The 19,556-nt window shown below is 40.0% G+C and overlaps 2 protein-coding genes across 3 annotated transcripts in view; both read right to left on the reverse strand.

Annotated features, from left to right (window-relative positions):
- Nucleotides 1-1,325: 1,325 nt before the first annotated feature.
- LOC119890004 (cytochrome c oxidase subunit 5A, mitochondrial-like) lies at nucleotides 1,326-5,470 on the reverse strand. Its single transcript, XM_038700990.1, has 5 exons — nucleotides 5,312-5,470; nucleotides 3,212-3,328; nucleotides 1,982-2,103; nucleotides 1,649-1,771; nucleotides 1,326-1,455 (listed from the first exon to the last, which is right to left on the reverse strand). The coding sequence occupies exons 1-4, from the start codon at nucleotides 5,382-5,384 to the stop codon at nucleotides 1,658-1,660; spliced, it is 426 nt and encodes a 141-aa protein (XP_038556918.1). The 5' UTR covers nucleotides 5,385-5,470; the 3' UTR covers nucleotides 1,326-1,455; nucleotides 1,649-1,657.
- A 2,300-nt stretch (nucleotides 5,471-7,770) lies between these two features.
- Nucleotides 7,771-19,556, reverse strand: part of LOC119890002 (synaptosomal-associated protein 25-A-like) — a 40,241-nt gene continuing 28,455 nt past the window's right edge. The window contains exons 5-8 of one of the 2 annotated variants that reach the window (XM_038700987.1): nucleotides 14,683-14,800; nucleotides 11,199-11,318; nucleotides 10,062-10,206; nucleotides 7,771-9,145 (exon numbers count right to left, since the gene is read on the reverse strand). In XM_038700987.1, coding sequence (XP_038556915.1) covers nucleotides 9,077-9,145; nucleotides 10,062-10,206; nucleotides 11,199-11,318; nucleotides 14,683-14,800 — 452 coding nt within the window. In that variant the 3' untranslated portion in view covers nucleotides 7,771-9,076. Of the gene's footprint in view, nucleotides 9,146-10,061; nucleotides 10,207-11,198; nucleotides 11,319-14,682; nucleotides 14,801-15,023; nucleotides 15,142-19,556 lie in introns of both variants that reach the window. The other variant, XM_038700988.1, reaches the window with a different exon arrangement.

Raw genomic sequence — 19,556 nt, forward strand, 5'->3', positions numbered from 1 at the left:
AATGACCCCAGTACATGCTATCCCACATGTATCGCAGTCAGATTTCCGGCCTCCTGTCTCCATCTGGTGGTGGGTGAGAGTGAGAGAAGAGCTCAGAGGAAAAACAAATCTCGACGGTCTCACGCTCTGTAATGTTCGGCTAAATTAAATAATAACACCACACAAATTTTGGGGGGTGGTGTTGACTGAGTCAGCTTTCAAACTTAAGGGTTTTTGGTGCTAGCACAGCTGATCAACATAAGTCCAATCATTTCTGAGTTTGAACCTGATGGAAGCGCGTGCATGGGGAAGAAAAAAAAAACCCATCATCGATGGATCTCCGAAATAATACGATTCACCATGGCAACGGGTAAATTAAGAGCACAAGAAATATAAATACATGCCTACCATGACATTTATCTAACAGGAGTGGAGAAAAGAATCAGTAAGTTAAAACTATTATTTTATTCAGTGTAGTTGAATCATCATTTACCAGACTTGAATTTCCTCAATGAATGGTAATGTGTAGGAAACCTTTACTGTATGTTACATTTTGTAACATATAGGCAAAATAGGCTATATTTATTCAGCTGTAACCTGAGGGACAAATGCAGGTGGCAATGGATCAAACAGATAATACGCAGCTTAGGTCATGGACCCAATTGTAAAGTTATATTCCCAGAAATAATGATTTTGGTGATTTGCACTGAAAATGTGTCTAGATTCAAAATGACTGTACATTTTAGACATCTATTTTACATTTAAAAAATCCCACACATTTCGCATTTAATGAAATCCTGTCAAAGTACATTGAGTATATGCAGCTAATTTTCAAAACTTACTTTTAAACTACATTTAGTCACTTCAGCTGAACAATCATCCTCACTCACAACATCTCCAGTGTGCTTTGATATCGACTGTATGAATGAAGAAATGAAACTGTGTCAGCTGCTTCAGTCTCAGCAGGAGGGAAGGCGTCAAAGAGAAACTCAAGAGTTTGTTGAACTGTTCACAGCATAAACTGCCAGTTACTGATCTCGGTCTCCGATAACCCAGATTTTCCCTCATCTCAGGCTCAATGTACTCAGTTTTCACTAGTCTCACTTTCTGAAATGGGGCCCTGCACACACACACAATAGATCTTTTAACAGAAATGTTGACTTGTCATAGCTGGAAAAGCAAAATGTGTACCGATATTACCAATGGGTCCACTCTATTTAGTAGTTTCCCAGTAAGATATGCCAGTAAAGAGGCATGCAAATTAGCAGGGAACTTCTAACTTCAGTCTACTGTTAAAAAGGTCCATTATAGATGGAAAAATATTCAACAATTTACCAGAAAACAAATTCTTCAATTATTGGTTCTCTTTATTAGGTCCACCATTTTGTACACAATAGGACAGTATGGATTTAATCAACAATATTGACATATTTGACAGGAGACAATCAGGAGAGCTCATCTCATGTATCAAATGACCTGAGAAAAGAGGAACAAAAGATATTTTAAGTGCACGCAAGTAATTCTATATAATTCATGATTATTGTATATCCAGTAGGTCATCCTACACAAACAGGCTTTCGCACAGTGCCTATGACTGAAGCAACTCTCTTGCTAAAGCTACGCTGCCTTCCCAAGTAACATGTAGTATTATGGTATAGTGCAGTCTCACCTTGACAGTCTATAACTTGTCAATGCCCAGCTCCTCTGGTGTTGAGATGCCGAGTTCTGACAGGGTGGGTTTCAATTCTTGGATCAGATAGGGATAGATGTCTTTGTGGGGGCCTGCTTTGTCCTGCAAAATACACACACAAATGCAGTTAAGTAATGATAAGTCTCCAACAATAATGTAGTGATTCATTTGCTACTGGTGTACCGTATTATGTCTGTAAATTTATATTTTTAACTCCTAATGTGGATAATGGTCTCATTAAAAATCTGGATCTGTCAGGGGTCACACTTCCCCACAGACCTGAAGTGAACCTACAAAGGGACGGCTGCTCACCTTAACGGCCTCAAGGATGCGGATGGCACTGGCCAGGTCATTCAGCCTCCTGCAAGCCCTTAGTGCTGAATCCAGGATCTTGGCCTCGGGTACCAGGTCATACCCGATCAGCGTGTTCATGCCTTTGGGTTAAAATGAATAGAAAAGGCCCTATTACTGAAGAATCAGCAGAATTAAGAAGTTAAGAAGAAATTTACTTTAAGTTAGTTAGGGCTGAACTATTAATCGTTTTCAAATCGAAATTGCAATTTGAAAGAACACAATTAGCTAATCGTAAAGACAACGATTTAAATGTAGGTTAATTATACAGTGCATCTGACCCGTTTAAACAGTCATGTAATTACAAATTCATTCTGTTGTCTCCTTGTGCGACAGACTTGCTAACCAATACGCCATACGCCTCCTGTTATGGTCCTACTCACTAATCAGAGCGGGCACAGGATGTGTATATTTTACAACAACAAACGAAACTAGAGGAAAACGTGGGATAATGGCGTCAGCCAAATTGAGACAGGCGGCAGCTGTGCCGCGTCCGGCGTCAACTCACACTTAATTGTTTCAGCTGCAGAGCATTTAGCAACCCATTGTTGTTGACGTGTTGTTAATTTGTCATTCTGTGTGCCTCAACTACAGATAACACCTTTCTCTGAGCCAGTTTCGCTCAGCTACATCCACATGAAGCATTTCAGAATGAGAGCGTTTTGCCTGATTTTGCTGACTTGTTCAGATTTTGTTAATTTGTTCTGTTGTCCTTGCTTTTTGTGCTTTTAGTATGGTTAAGTAGGCTATGTAGTTAAATTGTTTCTTTTTTGTCTGTTATAATGGTGTTTGTTGTTGATATACGATCGGGAGTGTGCGCAGGGTGTTTTATTTTGAAAATCGACCGGATTCTCTATGCCTTTCTGTGTCTGACCTCCTGCCCATTTCATCTGCTCTGTGCTGCTTGACGCGGCTTCCGTCAAAAATAGACTTGCAGTGAATATGAACTTTAGCTAAACAAACAAACAAAACAATCGCAAATTGAATTGTAATCGCAATATCTGGCAGAAAAACAGATTTTTTCCCCCGAATCGTTCAGTCCTACTTTACGTAGGTCTGAAATAGTCATTTGGAGGTTTTTCTCATGATTTCCAAATTAACCCAAACTGGAACCATAACAATGACCGAATTAGGAATGGGAAGAGGACACACCTTCAGAATATGAAAAGTATAAACTGTCAACAAAATCACCTTTCCTCAGTTCCCAGGCATCAATGTCAGGCTTGCTGAAGTAAGTGACCCAACGGGCATCAAACTCCTCGTCTGTCTCCACCTTGCCATGGGAGTAACATCTGGAGGCCAATGGAGCTGGAAGATATAGCACAGCACACCAGCACACACACATTAATATTTATCAAAAAAGTTATATATATATAGCTGGGCAAGTTAACGCATTTATTAATTAACGCCAACAATTATTTTATCGCACATTAACAGTCTTTATTATTATTTGTTTGAAAGTCCGTTGCTCACTGGCTCTGAATACACATACAGTCAAACCATGGGTCACAGGAGGGGTGGGATGTTAATCAGCCTGCAAATCACCCACCCAAACAAGCAGTGGAGGGAGGATTCGACAGACTACGCCGGATGCAGCGTGTAGCGTGTAGGAGAAGTAGATAAACAAAAGCAAGACAAGCGATCAAATGCCATAGTTAAGTGGCGAGCTACACACTGCACGCTGATTAGTATTGGGGAAGATGTCGGTCTTAGGAACGTTCTTAAAATCACAAACGTAGTCGCTTGGCCAGCGGGGTTGCTCTTCACTTTGGTCATCAGGACAGGAGACAGTGCTCCGTGAGTAAACGGCAGGCGCTCAATGGATTGTAACAGAGGCAAAGGCTTCTGTACGCTACACAGCTGTAGCTTTTTTTAGTTAAAATTATAGGCTACATCACTTTACCTGATAGGCCTTCATCTAGTTTTGCGGGGATGCTCTGAATTCCCTCCTGTTGATTTCCTATTTAGTAAACAGTAACAGATTCTGGAAACTCACAAACAGCGAGGATCAGTCTCTCTTCCAATGATTTGTGCTCCGCGTCGCGTAAAAAAAGTTCAAGACAATTCAACTTCGGGTGGGCGTGTGCATTCCCGTAAAACTGTGGTCTCCTTGCGCACACGCCCACCCGAAGTTGAATTGTCACTATGCTCTGTGCTCGACCACTTCACTTCACTCTAACAAGGACATTTGCTACTGAACATAGACTGTTTATGCTGCTCCCTGATAAAAGAAAAATGTTTCTGCTGATACCTGTTCAGAAAAAAACAAGAAAACAGATTTATATATGTTAACCTATTTCTCAGAAGGTGCCTGTTATGATGTTGTGATCGCATGATTCTAAGCCACAGGGGTCCGGAGTCTAGACTCTAGACTCTTAACTTGTTTTAACAAGCTATAAAAGGTAATGCCCTGGCAGTGGCAAACAGCTTAGGTTTTATATTTGATTTGATTACATTAATGTTTAAGTTGAGATTTACAATAAATATTTTATTGCTACTGTGTAAAGGGAATACTGCTGGTAAATTTGTTTAAAGTGTTTGCATGTTATTGCACTTTTGTGTATATAGCAGTACATTTAAATTAAAAGTGTGCAATACACTACTTTAGAATCATGCGATTCAATTTTTTAATCACCTCTGTAGCCCAGCACTAATATATATATATATATATATATATATATATATAAATAAATATTTCCTGGTACTAACAAGCTTGAGTACCCATAGACTGTATAAGGCTGTACCTTATCAGCTGTAACGCCGGGTAGCCGTATAACTTACTGTAAGATAAGGAATGACGATCTAAGGGAGTTCAGGACAGTTAATTTAGGATAATATTAGCATCAAAAAAGCTCACAAACTAAATAATTCTAGACCTCTATAGTAAACTAAGTGCAGATTTGAAATATATAGCTCTATACATGATACAATACATGGTTTGAGTTAGACGTTACACCGTGTTGATATCAGCTGCGTATAAACTGCGGTCACTGACACTCCTGAACTAACTAACGTTAAGGAGGGTCATCACAAGGTCGTGACTTTTTGGCTAAAATCCGTTTCGCGCCTCTTCATTTCAAATTTTCCATGAAAGGTAGAAATACATGAAAATGTTCAATTCAAGACCACAACGAAAGCTAGCCAGAAAAATAATTCAATGTCACCCTAACGTACCTTTCACACACACACAGAAGCAGCTAAGCTAGGCGGCTAGCCGAGTAAGCTTATTGTAGTCACCTTTATTACAGAGGCTATTTAATTTCACGGTAGGTGTAAAGCAGGCAGTCCTACCTGAGTAACAGGGTCGTGACCGAGCTACACTCCGGGCCCCTGTGACTGACAGTCGGAACACGGCTCGGAACATGGTACCACAGTGGCTGATAACCACGGACTGTATGTTGCTAACCGTCCTGTGTGCTAAAGAGGGAGACTCTGGACGGAGAAACACGATGAGGACCACGATGGTCACGTGATTGACGAAAATAGCCGAAGTCTTCTGCGTCCAAGCTGCTGATACTCACGGTGAGGTGGCGTTTTGATTTTGACAACTTCAATAAGCAATATAATCTTATAAAGATCATTTTAAATGTTCGTTTTCTAACTCTTCTATTTACAACAATGTATTTCACTTCATTCAGCAGAAGTGGAAGTGTACAGTAAAGTTTTTATATGAAGGAATAAAATGGAAAGTCACCATATTTACTACAATGTCAACACTATGCTATGGTTAATCTGTATGAGTCTTAAAAGCGCAGTTCATGATTTGGGGTTAAACTATTGGCCTTGACCTTACCCTATTTATTCAGCTCTGACATTGCTTTAGGACACTTCACCACACACTTCAGACATCTATAATTATGCTATTTATGAGAGCTCAATTATTGAATTTATGTCATACTGTCAGAAAGGTGCCTGGTAAAGGGGGTCTGGGACCACTTATAAGTAAATAAATGGCTTCCACTTGGTGCAAGAACAATAATTTTGTAATGGTAACAGAAAACACCACGAGCAATGGACTTGGCTCTCAGCTTATTATTCATAAATGTTGGTTTTCATATCTGTGTCAGAACATAATTCATCAAAGTAGCAGAGGCCATAATACCCCGACTTTTAGTAGGCTGTGAGTCATGCCCCAAAACACTGGATCTTCCTACACTTTACAGCATCTTCCATTAGACCCTCATTAAACGGCTCTCGACCCTCCCTGTCTGATACACAACCATACCTTTCAAACTCTACAAATTTGTCACACCTGCTTTCTGTTACAAAATGTGAAGCCTCAAACCTAAACTGAGATAACATCATCGTTTTCTCTTTACCCCTGCAGAGCCATAAACGACATGTTTTCACAGGCTACACAGTACTCACTGTGATGAGAAAACTGAACTTCACGTGTAAAATTGGTTGAGTGCCCCTTTAACGTCACTGCCCACATGAAAATGCAGTACACAGACATATACCAGCAGAGGGAGCTCTTGATTTAAAAAGACACTCTTGAGCCCTCAGTGAGCAACAACGCAAGTTAGTGTTATTTATTAGTCCAACAGCAAATAACCTTTACCTTAAGTGCATGTGAGGAGCAGAAGAGCTGACAGATTCCATTCTGAAACATGATATTTTCATTTTAGAGAAGAAAAAAAAACATTCACCTTTATTTAATAAACCACAAAATGATAATACAGCCTATGTAGGATTTTTCATGTTGATAACACTGATGATAAAATGCATTCATTTTATTTTACTTTGTATACAAACACATGAGATGTATGTACAGAGGCTGTGTAATAGATGTAACCAAGGTATAGCGGATTACCCTGCTGTGTGTACGTGTGTATGTGTGTGTGTGTGTGTGTGTCTGTGTGTGTCAGTGTTCTTAGTGACGTGGCAAACTATAATCCGCCTTAAGCCCAGGGCACCACAGTAGATGTCCATTAGTGTAATGTGCTGCTGCACATCTTTCCTTCTCTGTCTCTTTCTCTGTCGTGTCCATTCCTTTCCATACAGTGCTTTAAATATCTGCATTGACCTGGTGTTGATTTTATTTTAGCCATTTAGCTCCAGTTTTAGAACAATTTATGAGTAGAATAGAGTAGTTAGAAAACATATTTTTAGAATTAGACTATAACATACGATTAGATTAAACTTGTTACTTTGTGTTACCTTTTTTCTTATATAAAGCTTGGCCATGTGACTCTGTGAACCACCTGTCTGTGTCAGTGAAGGAAATTACTGTGTTGATAATACAAAGAAATCCGTCTCCTTCAAATGATGATGACATTTGAATTTAGATGTGATTTTCTGCACTGTAAAACCTCTGCATTTGTATTATTATTATTACAAAGCAATTAAATGTTCAACCCAAATAATATAATTTATTACATTTTTTTGTCTACAAAGATTTTATTCACACAATTTAAATAGAAGTAGTGCCTTATGTTCCCAGTGGATATTTATCTTCTTTTCACCTGATTGTGCTCTTGTCTAGAAGTGAAAATTCCTATTCTGATTTTGTTACATCTGTAGTCGAGGTCTGCGTAACCTCAATATAAGCGTATGCAGGTTGCACGGTCAACCCTCTTACACAAAAACTACATTCATTCTAGTTGCTTTCCCCCTAATTTTATCTCTTTTTGGTGTCGATGTCCGACGTGTGAATTGTACTTTTAACCAAGCTTTTCTTAGTTCTGATGCTTGACGTGGTGACTATTAACTTAAACCAGTATTGAAAGTCATGAAAATACAAAAGAAGCTCAGATTGGTTCTACAGTTATGATGGTTTTATTGGCATTTCCCAAGGTATTAATTACAGTGATGGTCGCAGTCTGGAAAGGTAAAGAAACATGAAACAAAAAGAGTGGCACTATTGCAAATATGGGCCTACATATGTAGCATGCGGTTGCCATGTTAGGATATTTTTGCCTGGATACATGAATTCAGTGTTTTCTAGCAGCAGATGGACATGCATAACACACTTAATGCACTACTTGATATTGCTAGGCTTGAATCATGGGTAAAGCAGTTTAGCCTGCTATGTGAAGAGATGAATCGTTTGCTGTGGACATCTAGCAAAGCGCCACCTCTTTTCATTATCACAATGTTAGCTACTATGGTTAATGCCCAATATTTTTATGATGAATAAACAAGAGCCCCATCAACAATGCTGTTCAGACCACAAACAAATGCAAATATCTGCATATAGACTGAGCCGTATGATACAGTTTTTATGAATTATTATAAACCAATTAAATATTAACCCATGCTTTTGAACGGTAAGATTTAGCTCCCTGAGGAAAAGTTATATGCTATATAATCAATAGCATCAAATTGTGTTAACACAGCTCCAGTAGTAGAGTTGGTAAAATACTGGTGCGCTTACAGTCAGGAACAAAAAGCTGTGGCTTCATCCAAATGGCTCATATACAAACTATTATGGTCTACTATGTCATTAAGATCTGAGTGATTCCACATTTACATTGAATGACAGTGGCCTTGGCTACAAGCTGTGGCTGTATATTCACAATATTCACTGTGGCCTTATCATGTAGCATCACTACATCCTAACTGATGAATACACAGTGTCGTACATGGACAACACCAGAATACTGACATGGGGGAAGGACATCTTGGAGCAAGGTGTACATACAGTTTATCTTACACACAGACTTAAAAAAAAGTGATGAAGAAAAAAGGACAAATTATCTAAATCAATAAAGCCATTTAAGAAGCACTATGTACAGTGTAGAGAGAGTTTGAGTGGGCGATGTGTAACAGAACTATTAGTTCTTAACAAAATCAAAAGAGTGACAACACTGAACAACATTGACAACAAGGGAGGGGAGTGGTGGGTAGGATTGAGAGGGGGGAAGAGGAATGTATGATATGTGAATGTGTGCAAATGTCTACAAGTATCACAGTAAAAGCATGATTTTGCAGCGCCTGCTGTCGAGCATAGGAAGTGGGCACTGGGCGTTGGTACTGGGGGCTGGGTTTGGTTGGTGTTGTTATTTTTAGGGTGACTGGGGTTAAACTGGGATGAAAGCACTTTTTCGCTGCAGTTTAGCCACTGCCCAACATCTTTGTTGCACGCTGGTTAGCCTCGTCAATCCTGGTCTTGTTGGAATCAGCCTGAAAGAAGAAATGCACCAGTTGTTACACAGCTCATAATGGCTGTTTCAGGCAGCTTCTTTCTGCGTTTACTTACAGTCAGACTCAGAGACAAATGTTTCAAATGATTCATGTAAAAATCCTGTTTATTTGGAAAGTTGTGGGCTTGTGCAACTTTGCCCTAAGAAATGTTGTTTTGCATGAGTCCTTGAATCCGTTTGCACTTTTATTTGAAATAAACCAGAATCATCCTTTAATGAAGACTGAATACGTACTGAACAAATGGACAAAGTGCACAATTGGGATGTTTCACACACAGATTTTGTCCATGTGAGTCCTCCATTACTGTCTCAAACCTAAATCTGCTCAAAAGCAGCACACCTGCATCCGCTGTTACGCAGCCTAATGCTGGGCATGTAATCCAAGCTAACTATCAGCTAAATACTGTATAGATTAACTACCATTTTTTCTAGATTTGTTTCCTTTCATGCACTTACCTTATCCACAGTTCTGACATTACATTGTTAAACTCCCAATTTCCAACTTGAACTAAGTATGTAAATCTAATATCATTCTGGTTGCCCCCATAGCTTTTCAGACCTTCCGCTAGCATTAATACAAATAGGCCTATAAATGGTTATTTCACAAAGTAGTATTGAAATTCTGGGGCCATTTGTGGTCTCTTAATTATCTTAAGAGATCATAAATATTAATAATAATAAACTGTCCCCTTTGGATTAAAAGTTACTTTGCTACTACTTTGAGAAGTTGTTGCCTAGTAATAACTGAATCTGAAGTGTTTCCATCAATAAGTATGAATTTAGAATGGCGAAGAGGCAACTACATCAAAGTCATGCAATTCTCTAGAAATAATGCACCCTGTCCCACCAGTTACAGTCCAATATTCCAATATATGGCAGTGCTCATTGTACAGTACCTTCTCCATGATCCTATCAATCTGGCGGTTCTGAGTGTCGATCTCCTGGCCCATGTCCAGGGCCATGTGACGAAGATTGCCAATGATCCCGCCCACCTGCTCCAGGTTTTCATCCATCTCATTCTCCCTGGCGTCATCTGTTACCCTGGAATACACAGGAGAAGGAGGTTAATGACCAAAGATTATGTTGTAGCTCCTGTTGTGATCTCTTACACTGTGCTGGAAAGCACTAGCCTCACAAAACAGCATGGTAGAGTACAGTACAGTGAATTACAAGTAGATACAACATGTTAAAATTAATTCATGAACAAATACATTTCAGTCTCCATGGATGCCAAATATTGGGTCATTTAAGGATAAAATAATAATGAATACTGGTTAAAATGTATCTATCCACCACATGGCCTGCTTTATTTCATACATGTTATGTCTGTCTGAAGATTCAGCACCATGGACAGCACTTTACATCAATCTGTGAAAGACCTGTTTTTCAAGAATCACAAGATAGATCTGAGTGTCTCAAGATGATTAAAACAAAGCTCTGCTACACAGATTTGAAATAATATTCGTTACCTCTAATTGCTGTTTTTTTTGTGGGTATAGTTTTACTTCTTCAAGTTTCGAACATTTAGTCAAATGACAAAATTGAGAGTGAAAACTCTCACAATGCAGACTTCAGAAAGTAATGGGTCACAGCTTATTTTTAATTAAGGGATCACAAAAAGTTGGAAAATAACTCATATCCATCAGGTACTGTATCTGTGTCCAAATTTGTTGCTCCGATTTTGCCGTTCTTTCTTCTAAAGACGAAATGAAGATATTACTTTATTTAACCCTGACTACTTATGCTGCAGACTGAGAGTGGGGTCTGCTTCTTCAGCACAGTCCTTCAATCTGTAAGCCTCTAAACATCAAAGTAAACTGAAATTAAATTTCATTGTCAAAATGGGCAGCCTATTCTAAGATGTCTTATATATTTTTTTAAAAACTATGCATGTAAACAGTATGTAAACAGTATGTGTGCACAAACACACACAACCATGCACGAGCAATTATGCAGAAACAAGCAACACAGAGGGGCACAACCAGACCAACACCTACTCTCACACACACACACACACACACACACACACTTACCTGCGGATGAAGCCCCCACTGATGGCCATCTGTTCACGTTCGTCCACCACTCGAGCCCCCGGCTGGCTGTTCACCACTCCATCCTGGTTCCCTCCCCAGGCCTGGCCCCCGCCCTTAATCCTACCACACACACATTTAAGTCAGAGCCAGTGTAACTGTTGTAGTGTGTGCTTATGTTATGTTATGTTATGTTTGTGTGCATGACCATGTGTTTGTATGTGTATATGTATGTGTGTGCACTTGTTTACTTGTTTATGAATGTAATCAAGACTAAGCGTGCTGTCGGTGTGCATTTGAGTGTATGCTGGTCAGTATGTGTTTCACTACTTCTGTGTGTGTGCACACTGGAGTGTGAATGAGTATATGTTTATATCTATGTAAGTGCGCCCTTTCCAGCAATTCACTGTTAAAACACATACATAAAGATGCTGTACGTGTAAAATGCATTGGGTAATATAGTGTCAAGCCAATTAGCCTACTAAAAGCAACATGCCAGCCACGTATGATAAACATACATACATGCATTTGCAATCTGTTAGTGAATAATTGATCTAACGTGCAGATCAATTGAATGTGAGCACAAAAAGCTTGCATGTGGCTTGTGTTAGAAAGTAATGAAGGTCCTTTAAAGACTCAGGACTATCTCCCACAAGCACATACAGAAGAGCACAAACACAGAATATAATAACCAGACTCCAGACCAGAGGAGACACAGACACACAAACATATAAACATGCAGTTTGAGAGGACATGCAAGGAAGAAACATAGTACACAATGTTTGACATAGGAAGGGAAAACACGTAAAGAGGAACAGGATCAGACACATGCTGCATCTATTAAAAAAAATCTCAACAATTAGATTTGTTGTGGAAAACCAACCAAAAAAAACAACAACCCCAAAGTGAATGGTGATCATTTTGAAAGTGAGACTAAGTGATACAGGAGTTGTGATCAGCCCTTCATTTCATCTGGATGGATAAATCTGTAGGATTATATACACTGTATACAGTCAAATAGTCAAATGTAATTCTTAGCATTTGTTTTATTATGCTTGGAGCACCTAATGAGTGGAGGTCACCATTGAGGACAATACAAAGAACAAAGTTTAGGCTATATAAAAGTTGTATTTGTTCACTTTTCAATGAAAGACAACTACTGTATGCAACGTTGTGGTCTTGAGGTGGTAAACCACATCCACCAGGTGCCCCAGACAGTTTATAACAACAAGCAAGAATTATTTTTTCTTATGCTATTTGACCCAGGGCTCCCATATAAAGAATGAGATCAGAAAATGACATAACCACGGGATTACATACCACGTGGTTCATGGTAAGGAGGACCAAAGAGCTATAGAATAGACAAGATCTGAACACACAAAACAATCACGTATGGAAGTGGGACCAAAATGGACCAAATGGAGGCAGCAAATTCTTAATATACCTTCATATTGAAAACAAGAAGTTCATTTCAAAATCACGTAATGACTATTAACACCAAAACAAAACAACCGCTGTGATGCAAATAAAATAGATTAGTTACATGTGCTACTGTCAAGATCCTGTTCAGCCCTGTTTTGGAGAAAATAATCGTCTGTTGTTAAAATGTCTACTGGTGTATTTAATCTCCAGAATGTATATAAACATTATGGTAATACACAGTGAAGCCATAAAATATATATTTTTTATAAATCTCATTCTAGGTCAGACTGACCACCGAAAATCAAGTGTTTTTTTTCCGGTTCTGCTTAAGCCTTTCCTAAAGAAGACAAAAAACACTTTTACACTAACACCTGACTGTAGATGTACAGTAGTGTATAACATGTACTGCATTTGGTAAATCATCAAGGCATCACTTAACTCAATTAATTCCGAGAAAAATATCCGAGAAAAATCTTGCTGCAAACCCAACTCAAAATGTCCAATATAGCCATTTAGTTACATTTTGTCAGCCGCTTGTGTTTTCTATAGCTCTGAGATAGACAACTGTATACAGTACATGTGTTGGTCCCAGAGTATAGTATGCTCAGACATGACTCGGTGGCCATAGTTTGGCTGTTGAGGGCCAGAGAACAGATCACTGGCATTGGGTATCTATCCACTTTTATATCAAAGCATTCAAATGATGGCACCCAATATCCTTAATATGATAGTTCATTATGTAGGACAGCCCTGAGGGAAGAGAAGCAGGGGCCATTAGAGGCTCCCTATTGGTACAACTTGGAATCTGAGGGTCATATGCCAAAGTCGGTGTGTTAAAGAGTAAGTTAGACATTGTAGCAGCTCGTTTCACTGTATGTCTTTGATTATAAAGTGATTGGACTTGACTGAGAGAGTGATGAGATAACATGTTACATGTACAGAACATCCTGACCTGTACTAAGGCTTCCTTACAATAAAACCAGTTCATAGGTACTGTTGGAAAAATGTATTGAAACTAGCATACATTCAAGGATAAATCAATCAATCATTGCAAAGAACTAAGACTCAAAAGATTACATTTTAAGGAATGGTTTTAACATTTTATGAAAAGCTTGCTGTTTCCCCCGGTTACCTGTCTTTGTGCTGAGCTCAACTAACTGTCTGCTGGCTCCAGCCATGTACTCTATTTACTGTACAGACTTCAGATCTCATCATCGAATTCTCAGCAAGAATAAGCATATTTCCCAAAATGTCAAACTATTCCTTCTGATCTGACAGGCCCGTCAGATTGATTAGTTGCAAGTATCAGTTGTATAATATACTGTAGTTTAATGTCATGTACAGCAGCAAGCTTTTTCTGAAAATATATCAGGTGAAAACTTTGGATGTCACAAATCCCAGGGACTATGATACAGTCTTGTATGGAAATTGTCATTTCAAATCAGAAACTTTTTTTTTTGTGTATTAGCCCCATGTACTGAGTTAATTCATGTAAAAACATTTGAAACATCAACAAAAATAGTTGGCAGAAATGGCAGAAAAACTGATATAATTCTAATTAGTGATTTAGTAGAGGTACTAAGGCAACTAGTTGATTTATTATTTGGTTTGATTTTGTACACAGCATGATGCACCATGCTGCAGGATGTTAGGGTGGGGGCTTGGGTGGGCTTTAGGGGGGGGTGGGTGCTGTGGCCCAGATCCCTGCTGATGCTGCTACCTGCTGGAAGAGAATCTCTCATCCGATGTGGAATGAAGGGCTTTTGAGGACAGCAGCCACGGAGGCTGCAGAGCAGATAAAGTGGGAGCGGACCTGTTGTGCAGATGTGTGTGTTGTTCATGCATGCACGCAATTGTTCACTTGATCTCAACCTTAAAAAGCAAACACACCCAGACGTGCATGCAGTGCTGGTGCCTGTTCAGAGAGTATGTCATTGTGGCTATTGGCCTGACTGGTCACACCACAGTTCACCATGCTCTATGCACCAGAAGCAGGCAGATGGATAGAGAGGCAGGAAGGCAGGCACTGAAACACATGTAGTCAGGCGACACAGGCAGCACCTACTTGTTACAGGGACATGAACATAGACCACAGAACTGTCCTAGATTGTTCAAATTCTTTTCTGCATCCTTCATGTCCTTATTGATTTGGTCCATCCCCTCCTCGATGCGCTCCAGTTGTTCTGATTACCAACACATTGTCATTTTTTTCCAGCAAAAGAACGAAAGCACATGAGAAGAAAGAGAGGAGGAAGAAGTCGTGGGTGGAAGGAAGGGAGGGGAGCAGAGAGGAGAAACAAAGGAGAAGAGACAAAAAAAGACATTGACTGTGACAAGAGAGACATCAGACATCACCACCACCAGCACTGGACAGGCAAGAGCTCAGGGCTCCTGGCCGGTACCTACTTTTTAATACATGGGCATATCAGACCACAGCATTGTCCTATATCTTTTAAATCTTTCTCGGCCTCCTTCAGGTCTGCGTTCACCTTGTTCATGCCCTCTTCCACACGATCAAGTTGTTCTGGTGAGGACAAAGGCATGAGAGTAGTGAAATAAATCTGACTGGTTTGTTTTTTGAGGGTTGGCGCTCTACGCTACAGTGCAAGTGGCAACATGTTTTGGCTAGATGCAGAAGGCAAAGCAGGCAACAAGCATTAAGAGTCGCTGGGTATTTCTCTTGGCACAGTGACACTGATTTTCCCCCCCCCCAGGATTCACACACAGTTCCAGCAGCTTTTGTTTCCTACCTCCATCCAAAGCAACATATTGCTTTCCTGAGTAAGTATTTCGTCTGAGTGGCAGTGGCAATAACCTGCCTCAGTAGCAGCATGCTTCATCCAAAACTGCATCTGTGCAGGAAGATGTTAATTGAGAACTGAAGAAGCCTCTGGGATGACAGGCAAAACGTCTTTGAGTGTCTTCAACCACGTCCAGCTGCCCCTGATTTTAACCCACCTTGGATGCTAATTCTGCCCATTTTGACTGAACACTACTGCACATCAGTGGGAGCAGTGATAGATGACAGAGAGAGAGTGAAAGAGACTGATAGGAAAATGTGATAGGCTGAATACTTAAAAGCAAATGAATGAATGAGCAACAAATCAATTATCAACTCATGAAAGGATTGTGATGAAAAACACCACTCAGGCAGATGAAGTCACCAGTGCCTCCTTACTCAGATGGTCACAGAGCTATAAAAAGCGCCGATTCAAGGTCAGCCCCTCTCTCTGGCTGGTTAATGGTTATAGGACAGAATAACAGTAACCTCCAGCAGTGGAAAGGAGGCATTTTGTCTGTGAGGAAAAACTTATAGTCAAGGTGGTTAGTTGAAATTAGTCTCCACTGCTGAATAATCTTGCTTTTGTGTTTTTTTTCAAAGCTAAAATACAATACAATTATGTCATGGACCCTTGCATTAGCTGTACAGAACCAGAGAAAATTAGCGTCTTAACCCTGACAGCTGAGGTATAACCATGGGAAGGATTGCCACACCCAAAATATTTGCTCCTTTTTACCTTATACTCAACACTCTCTTTTTACTCATTTTACTCTCTCTAAAGCCACAGCAGTTAACACTGAGCACAAAATAAATTGAACAAACTTTTCAAAAACAAATGACGGTTCTTAAAAGCTAAGGAGAGAGGATCAGGAGCAAGGGCTGAGATGCATTTTCAGCTAACTGTAAGGTAAAGAGCTACACTGTGTAAGTGGAATTTACCAACAGGACAACTAAATGGCCTCCATCATATGGCAAGCTGTTTTAACATTTATGAGCTAGGTTTGACTTTGCGCACTTAACATTTAAAACACAATTTTTAACTTGTTAGTACTGAATTACAAATATCAGCAGTGACGCCACTGACAACGACACTCGACTCATCACATATCCTAAATGACAATTGCATCTATCTGTAATTTAATTTGGGCTGTTCCAAATAATAGTTGCATTTATCTCAAATGTTGCTGCTGTGGATAAGATGGTTAGAAAATGCCAATGAAATAGAAAGAGCTCATCATCCAGGTTTTTGTGGCGAACGAGTGCTTCATTCATTAGAGAGCTGTGGTAGAAATTTACAACTCTCAACAGAGATGAGAAAGAAGCAAGGTGGCTCACTCATCTGCCTCTTCCATCAACAGCTCTGGGAAAAAAACGATGTGGCTCAGAATTCAATTGTAGATATCTGAAAGTGGAATTACAACCAGTCATAATTCATTTGCAGATATCTGCAATTCACATTGTGGATATCTGCAACTGAAATGAACGAGAAACCCCATACACATGAATGGCAAAAGTAGTTTGAATCTTACTAGTCAAAATATAATTACAGATATCTTTAATTAGAGGTTTGACTAGGCAAAAAGATGTCTCAGACATCAATAATGAATATCCAGTCTAGATAATAAATGTTATAGCGGCTTGCCATAGCAGTAATCCCAGGCAAGACGAGGGACTGAGTAATGGAGGAACATGAGAGAGAGGGGCATTGTTTTTATCTCCTCAGCTTTGGACAGCCATGCCAGACTTAACAACCTGCCTCCTCCCCTCAATTTGAAGATTATGGTGTCAGTGTGCTTTTCTTAGAGTGACATATCAAAATGTACTAAATTATGGCGCGTTTACAGCCTGTTCTCACTCCCAAGTCGTCACGTATGGACGCATGGTCAAGACCCAATGGTGTCAGTTTGCCCTAGCGTCATAGTTCAATGCAGGGGGGGGAAGCCCTGTAGCTTCATTTTGAATGTTAAAGCTGGTGTAGGATATAAATAACAGAAAACTCCAAGTAAGGAGGTGGTTGGGGTGGACAAGTAGGTCAGAAACCGGACTTTTGCCCAGGAGACTGGTGTTCGTTTCCCACGTGAAACAAAAAGTCAACACTGATTGTTTTTTTAGTGAGGTTACATAGGTTACGTAAGCTACGTAAGCTACGTAAGTTATGTAAGTAGTGTTATTTTACTTACGTAAGTTAAGTTTTTTAACCCTAAACGGGACCTTTTCCAAAACCTAACCAAGGTGTGTTACTTTAACCACTAGTCTAACCGGATGTTGGATATTTATTGTTGCTAACTTGAGCGCCCTATACATTGAAAAATATTGCTAAAGGGGTACTCAGGAGTTACAAAGCGACACCAAGGGGAATTCATCAAGCGTCCATATGTGACGAGTTGGGAGTGAGGTTGTTTGCAACACCCATTGTATTATTCTAGGTTCAAACTCCCTCCTTCACATTTTCTCGGAGGTTTAAATAAAGAATACCCTGACTCCCAAGGCACTGTAGGATATAACTCTGTATAAAAGTGTACGTTCCACCGTCTTAAATCATGAACTAATGGTAAGTAAATCTATGCATTGATTGTCAGTACTGAAGACTGATCCAAGAGTAACAGAAAAAGAGAAGAGTCACTGGGACAGGCAGTAATGGTCCAACAGTGATGATGATGGAAAAACTGCCATCTCCAGTTATCAGTTTAACATTCATCATGACAAAACATAAATCCGCCACACTCCGTGCACATTTTCAACCTGCAGCAGCTACAATCCAACCGATGTGTTGTTCTCAGAGTTAAAACGATGCAAGTTGCCGGTGTCTTGGGTTCTCTGAGGCAGAGCTGCAATCCATCAGCCCTGACTGAGGTGTAATACAGGTCAACATGCATGTAACAGCCAAACAGGGAGGGGCTCATTAGCTGCATAGAGACCTCCACCACAGCTAATACATCACTGGAAGAAATGACAGATCTCCTCCTATATGTGATGCCTGTGTGTGTGTGGCTAAAGGGCAGAGGGATTAGTTACACCCCATTTTACAGCTCAACAAGACAACATTAATTACCACAGCCTTGAAAAGCTATTACTGTCCAGTTTTTTTCTTTCATGGCAATATAAGAGGGAATTCTCGATGTAACTAATATGTCAAATATGTCAGAGCCTCCAACGGTAGAGGCTTGTATACTTCAGTAATCATTAAAAAGAGAACAAGGCGTAAGCAAAGAGAGAAGGAACGAATGAAGACAAGGAAGAGCGACATCATTAGTGCAACTAAAGTGATCACCAGGCAAAGAAATGGGAGAAGAAAAACGTAGAGGTCAGGAGAGAAAAGTGAAGGGAACGAGAGCAGGGGCTGGTAGGAAAAAAGAGAAGGAGCATGGAATAGAGAAAAAGAAGAGACCAAGAGGAAGACAGAAAGAAAGACAGACAGATGGGGGATCAGGTTAAGAGGACATTTGCTGAAAGGCAGGGGTAATTTAAATCTGTGAATTGATCGTTGAGCCGTTACTCTGTAGGCGAGAAGACGAGGGAGAGGGATGGAAAAAGGCTATCTGTTTCTTTGACAGGCCAATTAAGCTGCTCTTTCATGCATGGTGATGCAGGGGGTGGGGTGTGGGTGGGTTGGGGCTGGGCTGAGGACCCACACTCACCAAGGGGGCCCATAAGGAGCCCAAAAGATCAGCCTACTTTTCTTCTTTCTACTTGTTTTTGTCTTGTCGTGTCTTCAGTCAGGGTTGCCAATATGAAACTGAGAAGGATGGGCATCTAAAATCGGTATTTACTTTGTTTGTTCAGAGGTACCAGAATAATTCAATGTCATGGATTTTAACCAGCCTGAGAAACACACAGCACTAGGCAAGGGCAGACTGGCCAATACACAACATATGCCTAGTATTATAATTGAGACAAAAAACTGCAGGTGAAATTTGATTGGTATGTGCCTTGATCAGCTGGTCCATAGTATGTGGTTACTGGCCCAGACGGTGGTTGGGCGGGGCCTATTTAATAAAATTGGCGATGTCAATCAATCACACTCTCCAGACCAGAACATGATGAAACGGGTGAAAGGTGGACCTAACCTCTAGCACCTGTTATTTGTGCTTCAGAAATCATGGATAAAAAGCATGCGATGCGGTGCTGAAAAGTTGAGGGAGAAGAAAAAGAAGTCG

Source organism: Micropterus salmoides, unplaced genomic scaffold (assembly GCF_014851395.1).
Source record: "Micropterus salmoides isolate LMB-PRFRI ecotype aquatic unplaced genomic scaffold, ASM1485139v1 Ms_hic_scaffold_6, whole genome shotgun sequence".
In the NCBI taxonomy this organism is placed as follows: Eukaryota; Metazoa; Chordata; class Actinopteri; order Centrarchiformes; family Centrarchidae; genus Micropterus; species Micropterus salmoides.

Excerpts from the sequence above, each read along its gene's own strand:
- LOC119890004 (XM_038700990.1), bottom strand. The coding sequence starts at position 5,384 with ATGTTCCGAGCCGTGTTCCGACTGTCAGTCACAGGGGCCCGGAGTGTA. Across the intron at positions 3,329-5,311 it reads GTCACGACCCTGTTACTCAG|CTCCATTGGCCTCCAGATGT; the intron begins GTAGGACTGCCT and ends TATATCTTCCAG. Across the intron at positions 1,772-1,981 it reads GCATCCTTGAGGCCGTTAAG|GACAAAGCAGGCCCCCACAA; the intron begins GTGAGCAGCCGT and ends TGTATTTTGCAG.